This window comes from Taeniopygia guttata, chromosome 1A (assembly GCF_048771995.1).
Source record: "Taeniopygia guttata chromosome 1A, bTaeGut7.mat, whole genome shotgun sequence".
NCBI classification, from domain to species: Eukaryota; Metazoa; Chordata; class Aves; order Passeriformes; family Estrildidae; genus Taeniopygia; species Taeniopygia guttata.
The window spans coordinates 71,647,889-71,659,927 of NC_133025.1; the positions used below are offsets into that span (position 1 = coordinate 71,647,889).

Consider the following 12,039-nt stretch of genomic DNA (forward strand, 5'->3'; position numbering starts at 1 on the left):
AAATTTCCCAATTCCTTGTTTCCCCCTGACCTGTCCCTCACCTGACAAAGTCTGTATACCAAATGGAAGACTTGCATGGAAGATATGAGAAGAAGGAAGCAAGTCAGGAACTCTTCTTCAGTCTTCTTTATCCTGCCATTCATTTTAGAAATATTTGAAATTGGAAGCCCATTTACAGAAATCTTTCATGTAAAAATACTGAAGTATCTCTAGGGTATATTCACCATTGTGTTGTCTTACTTGCCTAAAGAAAAGCCTAGATAAGAAAAGCCCAGTACTTTCTCCGTGCTTCATCTCCAAAGAAGCATTCCCTGTGGCAGGGGAGCTAGAAATCTGAAGAATATTCTCTTGTAGGTAGAGCTGGTCATTTCCATGTGCTAAAGGGACCAAGGCTGTGACACAGGGCTATATTCCCGGTTTCTGCAGTCACCTGTGTCAAGTAAGGCGGTGCCATGTGGTTCAGTGTGGACTGAAAGAAGGCACAAGGTTTGATAAAGTCCTGGCAAACATCCTGACACCTTTTAACATTTGCATTTGGAGCTTTATAACTTTCAGTTGTGGCTTACTGATGTTCTGAGTGTTTTCTACATATAAGTCTTTGCAGAGTACCCCAGCACACCTTAAAATGTTGGTGTCATCAATTACAATAATCAGGTTATCTGCAAATTGAAATAAGTATAGTGTAAATGAGCTGGTAAATACCCTGACCCTGTTTGGAGGAGGAGAGATTGTTGCACAATGATGCCAGCTTTCCTGATATTCTGACTGGTTGATTCCATTAGAAGGAAACCTCTACTGAGAGAGGTAAAATCTTGCTGAGGGAATGCAGTATTCCCCAAGTGGTCCCATAACCCATGGAGTACAGCCAGTGTTGGCAGGGAGCAGATGAGAATGTTAAAGGTAAAAATGTATCCAGCCAAATTAAAAGTTAAGAATAGTTTTTATTTAGCAATCAAATTCTATCTGAGCCAGCCACAAAGAAAAGGACAGTGCCGAGCCTGGGATCAGCACTGGGTGACACGCAGGTCTCACCGCTACAGCAGAGGGTCCCCTATGTTTCACACCACCCATTCTGGGCGAGCGGTTTTTATTTTGCTCGAGGCAGGGTTTTTGGCAATTGGGCTTTTCTTTCCATTCAAAGTCCCACATATTCATAGAGTTTCTTTTCTCTGCGCTGAGTTGAACAAAACAGTGTTCGGAGAGCGATGTACATCTCTGATTGAGTTATGGGAACTTGGCATTGAGATGTATCTCTTTGGTGGTTCCAGCGATCTCAGTCTTGGGAAGTTATCGAGGCGATCATCGGATCATCTCAGATCATTGCTTGGGAGTTCCTAAGATCACCTTGGGAAACGACCCATCTCTGGACAAGCTACATCTGTTAGCTTGTAAATGAAGTCCTTCTCCGGTAGTCTCAACATATGTGAGGCAACCCCCTGGACTCAGACTTGCATGCTTTATACAAATATTTCTTAGCAATATAAAACATGATATACATATATCACTCTATAGGCATGAATTACCCATATTACACATAACAAGTGAGAGAGGAGCTTAGCTCTTATTCACCTGTTATATGTGTATATGATAATTCATACAAATAAAATTGTCATATATTTTATAATTATATACTGTTAAGATATACTCTTATAAGAAGTTTTTAAAACACACAAGCTAGCGATGGGGACTGCAACACAATGTCAAACCACCTGGACAAAGGAGGGACGACTCCATTCACAAGCAAATGAACATGGCCACCTGGAGATGGATCATCCATCAAGGTGGTCCGAGGAACTCCGGGACGATAAATATGCGATAAACATCTGAGATTGAGATAGCCAGAGCCATCTGGGAGATACATCTCAATACCAAATTCCAGGAATGTGATCATGGGTGTTCACCACTCTCCAGATATGTATTGTTCAACTTGCCACAGAGAAAAGAACTCCACCTGAATACGTGCAGTCCAAAAAGGAAGAAAGGGTATCTGCCTCGGGCCAGAAAAATTGTATAAAAATCGGTCAGACAGGACAGTCAGTGTGAAGCATAGGAGACCCTCTGCTGCAGCGGTCAGACCTGTGTCTCACCCAGCGCCGATACCCAGGCCCAGCACTGACCCTTTTTGATAGTGGCTTTTTTGTTGTTATTCTCTAAATTTATATTTGGAACATTTAATAAATTTTCTGTAATTGATAAATTGGAGCTTTCATTTATAACACTCCCTTGAAAAGTCTCTCTCCATCAATTTTTAAGAGAGCTTAGAAAAGCCCTTGGCTACAGCCAGGCCTCTGACTATCCTCCCACCTTCTCCACTTAAAATGTAATTTTCAGTGTTCATTTAGTGCCATAATTGTTTTAAGCACTTGAAGAGTGGGAGTAGGGTTTATTACTTTCATATGTGTATCAAAAGACTTGCTGTCTTTTGAGAGAGAGCAAGATTTGACTAAAGTAGAGCTCACATAACATTTCTCAAACCCAGTAATAACTTGTTAAGTTTGCTTTTGTTTTGGATACCTCTGGATGCTTGTGAAATTTAATTGACTGAAATTATGGTGAAGTTTTTTTGGGTTTTTTTCCCTTAAAAGCAAGAAAGGGTGTCCACTCCACTCTTTTTACTTGCCATGCCACATGGAATATGGCACTTGGGTGGCATGGGAAGCTTGACCCCATTCTCACACATCTTTCCTTCCTTGTTTGCTTAACCTGCCTATTAAACCTTGTCTTACCAAAGGCAGAAACCATTTCTCCAGGGCAAAGAACTTCCCTTGCTACTGTGCTTGTAAAACATCTGGACTAATAGGGCTACTTTCTGAATGTCACCAGAATAAAAACACCCCTGGCTTTCCCAAACTGTGAAACCTTGGACCCTGTGGAAGGACTCCCAGTGGCTGAGGAGGTGGGGACAGGAATGGGATGGGAGTCCTCCCAACAGGGCTCTCCAGCCGGAGCTTATGTAATGGAAAATGGCACGGGTCCCTGCAGAGCAGAGCTGGAATGTGGGAACTGTAGTGCCTGTGGAGGTCTGCAGCTCGTTTAAACAGAGTGGAAACACTGCAGATTCATAAAACCTGTGAGTCAGAAAGTTTACAGCTTTCCTTCCTTAAGGCAAGGGAAAAAAATCCATACTGCAGCTTTTAGATAAACACGTTAATGTTCAACAGGAATGTGACTGGGAAAGAGCATGAAGGGCCTCTGAGGCAAAGCAAACTTAAAATTTCAGGGTTTGTATATTTTGTGTTTGCTATAGTGCTGTTTGATTTTTTTTAGCCTAGTTTTCACTAATTTTACCTTACTGCCCTGACACTAATCAGTATTTACAGTAACAAATTCTAAATTGCTATTTAGAAGAGGAAAAGAAAGTCCCAAAAGCTAAATACAAGTTACTCCACTGCATACCTTTGGTGAATACAGGCATTTGGTGAGATTTTCTTAGAATCATAGGGCCTAAATATTATGTTTTAGAGGTAGTTGCAAATTTTCTTGCTTTTTTATTCTTTATTTCCTATAAAAGGTAAAATTAAATTAAAAAGGAAGAAAACCAATATGGCAATATTCCTTTTTAAAAAAGGACAGCAACATTAAAAAAGAACAGCAAATTATTAATATGTGATTATATAAAATAGTGAATAATTAGTGCCCGTAATGAGGAAGAAAATTCTGGATTTAATAAAGGTGGAATTGTCTGTTAAAGCCACAAGCTTCATATTCTCCTTCTTGCAATGCTGTCCGAGTACATGCATGTAGTCTTTGGTTTTCTGACTCATCACTTGGGTCTCAGACCTTTTCCACTCCCTGCTTTAAAATAATGGCTTTTGATGCTGAATTAATACTGATGTACTAGTAGACAAATAGGTCTTGTGGGAAAAGGAAGGAAGTAGCTTCTAGTCTGTTTTCAAGAATTCACTGAAGAATACCAGTTTCTCCCTTTGGCTTTTTCAGAACAGTCAGAATCCAAAACAGGGGGAAAGGAGCAGTATCTGATTAGAATGGCACGTCAGAAAAATGCCAGTTTACTCTGTTACCAGTTTGCCTTGTCTGTGGTCTTTTCCAGCAGACTCCATGTGAAAAAAGGAAACATCCACTGTCTCTTACATCTCCAGCAGGAGCACCAGATGGGATCTTTCTGTGCCTCCTGGCTGAGGCACGTGGAGCTGCAGGGCCAGCTGGAGCTGCAGGGATGTTGTATTAAACACTTAATCTTTTCCTAGTCTGGAATTTTAGGGGTTGCCATGTTGTCTGTGTCTCTACTCTCACCCACAAAAGTTGTGTCAAAAGCTCATTGGTCAGCTTTAATAAGGCTCGACAAAAGGAGTCATTACATGAAAAAAATAATGGAAGTTCTTGTGAGCTGTATGAAATGAGCACTGGTATAGTGCAGAGCCTCAAATTAGTGTCTCTCCCTGAAAAGCTGAGCTGGGAGTGGATTTGCTGGTGTGACCAAGCATCTTAGGGAGCTCAGGCTGGAAGTATGCAAGGATCTGCTGTGAGATGGGCACTGGTGGCAGGTGTGATTCCTTGGTTATGCAGCCCCTCAGTTACTTGCATGAAAAACATCTTTATGTAGCCTGAAAGTGGAAAGCTGCTCCTCTGGTCTTTGGAGTTAGTTCCATTAGTTGGAGAAGGTGCCAGAGCCTTTCATCCTGGTTACCACCTCTTCTCCAGCTGAATCTCCTCTTCCCTCTGCCTTGGCCACACTGCCAGGCTCTGGGGCTCAGAAGCAATTGCTGGGGTTCTCCATCGAGCTGCAGCTGGCCAGGCTCACTGCAAACATGTGAAGGGATGTGAACACCTATTTTCTCACATTTCTTTCATTCCAAGTTAGGTTTCATGACTGCATTTACAAAGAAATAATTCAAAATCCTCATGGCACAAATGCAATGTCAGCTTGTTTCTACATTTTTAACTATTAGGATTTGTATATGCATGGAGCTGTCACCTTTGTAGCAGTTGTCTCCATACTTGGATGGAGAGTTACACAGAAAAAACAAGTCAGACCTAATATTTATGTCCCCTCTTTTCATCTTTCCCTTTCCTTGCAGAGATGTGGAAACTCAGAGTTGCACCTCAGCTGTTGCTCTTCAGTTTCACACCCAAACTTAACCCACTTTATCTCTGAAGCAGAGTCAGATCTCTGTTCCTTTGTCTGCCTTGTCAGTATGCATGTGCCTGATTAGCAAGAGCTGCTCTCTCTAGATAATTAAGGATAAAAATTCTGGTGCACATATCTGTAATTGATGATGAAAAGGAACTTGACTGTTTCAAGAATTGGCTGTTTCAACAGTAATGTTATGAGCAACTATAAAGAGATAGTAGGATTGCCTCCTGATGATTTTTTTTTTTTAGAACGTTTGTTAGGAATGTGTTTCTACATGTTAGAAATACATGTAATACATGTAAGTTGAGAGATAGGATGGATGTATGAGGGAGCATCTGTGGTCTGTGGTGTGAATGAGGACCATTTTGAAAACTGATTTTGTAGTAACTGATGCTTCTGATTAATCTTTGCTCTTCCCTGGGCCACATCAGTACTTAGTATGTTCCCTGTGAGTTTGTCTTGTCTAATTATGGTCACATATCTGAATGGTTTGACATCCCATTAAAGGAAATATAAAGACCAGGAGGAGGAAGAGAAACCAGTGTAACATGGAATGAACCTAAGAATGTCCTGTTATGGTGTCATTTAACTGGAAAGGTTTTATTAAATATTGGATAAAAACAATGAAATATGATCTGCACTTCACACCTTTTTACTAAGTGTCCAATCAAGACCTCTGGGGCATAGCTGATCCTTCATTTGCAAACCTGTAGGATGTTTTGCAGAGCTCTGTCCATGATTGCACCAGGGCAGCTGGCAGCACTGAAATGCTCCTGCTCTGTTTCCACAGAACACAGAGAAATGAGCTGCTGTAACTGCTTGTGCTTCCCAGGAGTCATTCCTCTGGATTAATTTATGATTTGTGTTTAGTGGTAGTTAAACTAAGTAATCATAAGGATCTGGATGGATTCCATTCCCTCACTGAAAGGAAGCTCTTCATAAATCAACAATATATCTCTATCATTTGTTGCCTCCTGATCCCATATTCTTTCCCTGCCTCTTTCTGTTTCCAGCAAAGTTAATTGGGAATGATGTTTATATAAGGACTTACACAGTGAATCTATAAGGAGGAATAACTTTTACCACAGAATTTTGCTGAAACCTTTTTCATCTGTTCTGGGTTTGGCCCTGTTTTGTTTCCTGAGTTGGCTGAGAAGGGAGCTGACACTTCTGATACAAAGATTCCCTTAGAGATCATACCTTTATGATTCCAGTTGTAGCTAGGGAAGCCTTGATCAAAGGGAAGTCTATAGTCACCACTTTGCAGAAGCATAGCAACAGGGCAAGTAGTTTACTGGATCTTGACAGATTTCTGCTAATGGAGGCTTGTAAGCAAGAAACACTTTGCTGTAAGGACTGGGAGGTGTTGGGTTGTCTGCCACACACAAGGGCTGAAAAACCAGAGATCTTTTGGCACCTTGACTTGTTTTTGTAGAGACATCCTGTTGAATGTCAAGAGAGCTGTTTCAGCTCAGCATACCACTAAGAATATAGAAAACCTGTGTGGTTCAGAGCTATTGGGGAGAGAATATTTTGGACTTATTTGTCAGTCATGTATTTCCAAGGCCCAGTGACATTTGTCAAATAATTCAGTGAAACTCTATTAACCTAGCAGCTCTGTTAGTGATGTGTGGATTTTTACTTTCCTCCCCTTCATAGTTTCAACATGCTCTTGCAATTCACGTAAGGCTGGAGCAGTGGTGGAACAAAGGGTGTTATTAAAACCTAGCTCCAAAGGAAAAGTGTATTTTCTCTAATTAAAACAAACTGCATGGTGTTGCTAATGTCCCTGTTCCAACTGATGTAGGTAATGAGATTTAAAGGGAAAAAAAATTGCCTTCTTGCAAAGATCATCCCCAAATTATGGAATTTGAAACAAAACCTGTCCCATTTTTCTTTTAAGGCTCAATTTTCTGTTCTGCATTCCTGTAGATTAAATTAATTTTCCAAGTGTTCAAGATTTATTTTTTGAAAACTGCTTCATTTACAGCAGAAGTGTAGAGGTGGTCTGAGTGCTCAAAACACTTTCCTCATAAGAGGCTCCTCATGTAGACTGGTCATCGAGTTCATTTGGGGAGCCACCATCTGTGTTAGAAAACAGAGATATTTAAAATAAATCCATTTTCTCTATACATTTTTAGGTGCTGAGGGTTTTTTTAATACATTTCTCTATGTATTTTTAAAATATGTATATTTTGTAAGTTAGTGCAAGCAAATAGTGATGAGTACAGTTCTTTTGAACAGAAATGAGTCTCATAATGCCACGACAGCTCAGTGATCATACATGTAGATGCTGTTGTTCCAGATCCCTGATAGTTTGTGGCACTTAAAGAAATTGGTATTTAAGCAGGATGCATATGTGAGTGTGTTTTCTTGGTTTGGGATTTGTGGGCTTTTAAAGCAATTTTTCCATACACATTAACCTAGAATGGGTTTTTCATATTGGGAAGTACCATAAATCCAGGCCAGATTCATTGAAAAGCTACTAACCTTTTGAAAACCTGGTCATAGAGGATGGCAGGGAAGACAGCTTAATATTTGAAAAAAAACCACTGGGTTTGTGCTTTCTCAAATCAGTTTGGTACAGATACTAACACCAGGTTAAATTATACTCAGAGGAAGGGAGGGTTCACTTGGTGCACATACAAAGGCAGGCAGCATAATATCAGACTTGAAAGATCGAGGGTTTTGTGAGTGTAATTCATGTTGTAAAGATCCCGAAGCAACATGTTACTAGGAAGCATGAGTAGAAAAGAAAAAACATGATTTTGAAAGGATGAACACTATAGAGGAAGTATTGAAGCATCTAATTTTGAATCATTTCAATTGGCCTTGATAGAGTCCTGGAATAAAAATAAAAGAGTGCGCCTCATCGTAGGATGACAGAGCATGGGTTCCATCTCCCCAAAATCTCAGGTATTTTGCACATTAGCTTCCTGCTCAATTTCTTGCCACAGGTTTGACACAGAAATGAGACCAATCACTAGGTAATTGGGAAGACCTTTCTTGCTGAACTTTTCCTATGTAGTCTTTTGCAAAGATAGCAGAGATGTAAAACCCTTGCTTCTGCAGCTTCTTTGTAAGGACTTTCCCTATTTCCAGCCATGTCAGTGAGAGGATCCACAAAGCAGCCAACAATGCTCCCAGAAAATAAAGGGTAAGCAAATAAAACCAAGGCAAATACTTGATTTACTCTTCTTCACTACCCTCTCAAATAACCACTTAAATTCAATCTCAGAGGTATATACTGCCTATAAATTCAAGGAATACTTCCTGTTACAGAAAGGAAAACATTGGGCCATACAGAAGAAAATTTAGAAAGAATGTGAGAGAATTGTTTTGCAAACTCTTCCTCTCATTTGATGGAACAAGCAGGATCTATGCTCCTGATAGGCAGTGCCTTAGCTTGTCTCACAAAATAGTCAAGTTATTTTATTTATTTGTTTATTTATTTATTTCTTCAGGAGACTGAGCAGGAATTAATTCATTAAATGTTTGCTCTAGAATCTGTTTGCTGGTTTTTTTGTTTTTTTTTTAATTAGATAAAATGGCTTGTTACACACTATTGCATTGGTATTTCAGTATTTACTAGTGGTGCAGATTTTAAAGTCTAAAGAATAGTCATAATTCAGGCAATGGTAATGCAAGCCCTGGCAAAACAGTACATTAGTTTATTTCTGAGTAATTTTAATTCATGTCTTCAAACTGTAATCACAGTGAACATAGCATTTGGCAGATTGAGCATGTCAGTGCTTCAATTCCTTGATGATAAAAAGGTGCTCTGTTCTGAACAGGTTATAATTACTTTTCTTTCAGTTAAAGCTCTGCTCATCTGGGAGGAAAGAGCTGGGGATTTTCATTGTGCTCTGAAAGTCTTCCCTCTGCTTCACTTCCCCCACTTGAGATGGAGAAGCCTTGGCTTGGTGTGGTTTTGAAAGATGAAACTTCTTCCAGTGTCCTGGAAGAAGTTTCATGAAATACATTGTGGCACACAAAATAGTTGCAGGATTTTAATTAGTAATGTAGGATTATAAAAGTAAGCATTACCAAATGCACATTAATGCTTTTATCAACTGGAGTAAATATGTCTTTTTCTTAATGAGCTCTCAGTATAAAGCTGATATGGGAGAAGGAAGTGTCTAGAAAGCATTTTGCTAGGGTGGAGACTAAAAGGTGTGCCAGCTTATGGTGTGATGGGTGCTGTGCCGTGCCTGTTTTTCTAAAGAATCATTTCTACATATTAAGAATGGGAAGAAGCATCAAAAACATCTGAGAAGTAGAGGGAGGGAAATAAATATTCCAGGCAGAGTGGGAATACATAGCCAGGCCTTGGCTTCTGATGTATGGTTCCACAGAAAGATGTGTATTTCTTCTCATATTCTAGGGAGTGAAAAACCAATGATTACTGTGTTTCCCATTTTGTCTGGAGAACCACAAAGCTGACATAAGGAAAGGAACATGTACAGCTTCTCTGCCAAGGCTTTCCTTCTGCCCCTCAGTGCCTCCCCATCTCCCATGCTAAATGCTGCTCTCCGAGAAGTGGCACAGGCACCACCACATTTGTAGATTAAATACCTGCTCTTCTTCTCACAGGTGGATTTGCTGAGTTCTCCAGCTCTTTCCCTGGTCTCTGTGAAGGAAAATCCACACTCATCCCTACTTGCATTTCTCAACCCTGCTTACCTGTTTCCAACACTGGCCCAACTAGAATTCTGCCTCATCTCTACCTTGGGTGTCAAAGAGATGTCCTCAACAAGGTGAGCATTCTGGGTGCTATGTGGGTCACTGGAAGGAGTATATGATCTCCAGGGATCTTCCATCATGGGGTATCATTACAGCTATGAAACAGCAGCAGTGGAGGCAGGTAGTACACAAGCCATGGAAAACTGTGGGAAAAGCAGTGATCCACACACCACGTAATTAATCTATGGGTCACATAATATGAAACTTGGGTGTCTTTCTCCTTCGTCCTAGGACAGATGGAATGGTACATTCCTCAGGAACTTACCAACCGAATATCACATCTGCCATGACAGCAGGTCAAATGTGTTCCTGTCACAGCTCTGACCCGCTTGTTTTGGCAGGTCTTGGAGGTTGACACAATTATATTCATGGTTACAGCAGGACAAAGGAAGATTGTCTGGTTTTAGTATTTCCTTCAAGTGATAGGAAAAACCAGCATTTAAACACCATGAATTGTATAATAAGGGATTACTGCAAACAGACCGTGCGCACCTACTGAAATCAGTGGGGTTGTATAAAATGAGCTTTTAGGGTCACACTGCATTAAGAAACTTTTACTGTTTCTAAGTAATTTAAATTACTAAAAATCAGTAATTTCTGCTCCTAAAGAATAGCAACAAAATTATATAAAATATAATATTAAAATAGTCAGCAAAGTAATTAAGTAATAGCACTTGTAGAATGCTGGACTATCAGATGTCTATGAGAGATTGTCTCAAATTGCCATGGGTCTCTACTCCTATGTGTATCCACAGATGTTTGCCTCCATGAGGAGCCAGCTCACACTGCTTCCAACCTGCACCTTGCGTCCCTTCAAAGGGAATTTTTATTCCTTGTGCTGCATGTGCCCTCTTGCCTCCCATGCTCTCAGACAGTCCTATTCATTAGTTGAATCCCCAACAGCCTTCATAAGCTGGCATTAAATACATGGATGGGATAGAGGGAAGGAGTGCTTCACCCTAGAATTTTGCCCTAATTATGTGCAAGACTTATGTGCATGGTTTTTTATCCACATACAAACCTTAAGCCAGGAGCTATCATAAGTAGTCCTGTAACTGGATAAAATTTATGTACTTTGACCATTTTAATTTTCGCTTTCTACTACTTTCAGTTTCTTCTACTTTTGCTCCATCCCAGTCTGGCCATTAATAGGCTGGTTTTTGATTTTTCGCAATTTTTTAAAGGGGATTTTTGACCCACAAGCAATCATGTAGAAGGTAATTGTGCTTTAGCAGAAAGCACAAAAATAAAGGATAGTCAGCAGGAACTAAGTAATAAAAAAAAAACCAAACTTCTTTCAGTTGATAAGGTATTAGATGTTTTTATGCTGTTTGTGTCAGTGTGTCTGCAGTCTTGGTGTCACTTCAGTGTGGGTCAAAGGAAACCTTGCAGCTGCAGATACTTTAGAATTAGTGCAAGAGCCCCAGGAGCTGGCCAGATTTGTACCTCTTCACATATTCTTGGGACTGAAAATGAAGGATTACTGTGTTTCCCGTGCTGTATGGAGAACCACACAAATTATAGCACACCACCTATTCAGCTGTTCAGGAAGTTCTTACCACCTGGTGTCATCCCTGGCAATCAGTGTTTTGGAAGTTCTTCCATTGGTGGCCTCTTAGGTTTCTGACCCATTTTTAGGACAAATATAAATATTTTGGTTTCTAATCTACTAATTTTTTGTACCTTTTCCTCTTTCTTGGGCATGTCACTTGTTGGCTGCACTTAACAAGACCTGAGTGCCAGTGGCTTATCTACTTCTTAGCTTCAGTTTCCATGCATTTTACCTCTGGAAAATGCAAAACGGTTTCTATTTTTAATACTGGAAAATACTAAGAAACTGTGTGAACAAATTACAGTTTCTACCTCTTAGAAGGCACTTTATGTTTTCCCCAATACCAGCAACTCCCAGTTTCCTGGGTTTCATCAGTTTCTGGATTTAACTATAAGTGGTAGCCACATGCTGGCACATTAAAAACACAAATAATGGATCTCTGCTGCTCTTCCTGCAACATGCTTGGCTTCTCGAAAGCCTGGATCCTGCACAGGGCCTTTGAGGAGAGCAAGGAAGACGACTGACTAGGCTGATTGCCCAGAAACACATGGCAAGAAATCTGGGAAGTAAAAAACCTTCAAAAGCAGAGGGACAGAAACAAAAATAAAAAAAGTAGGGACAAGTAGCAAAGTGCTGTCTCTGTTAGGAC

At 40.2% G+C, this 12,039-nt stretch overlaps 1 protein-coding gene across 1 annotated transcript in view; it reads left to right on the top strand.

The window, feature by feature from the left end:
• The window catches only part of DUSP16 (dual specificity phosphatase 16), a 62,982-nt gene that overhangs the window by 37,294 nt on the left and 13,649 nt on the right, over positions 1-12,039 (top strand). Inside the window, exon 4 of the mRNA XM_030263675.4 lies at positions 9,689-9,852. Coding sequence (XP_030119535.2) covers positions 9,689-9,852 — 164 coding nt within the window. The remainder of the gene's footprint in view (positions 1-9,688; positions 9,853-12,039) is intronic.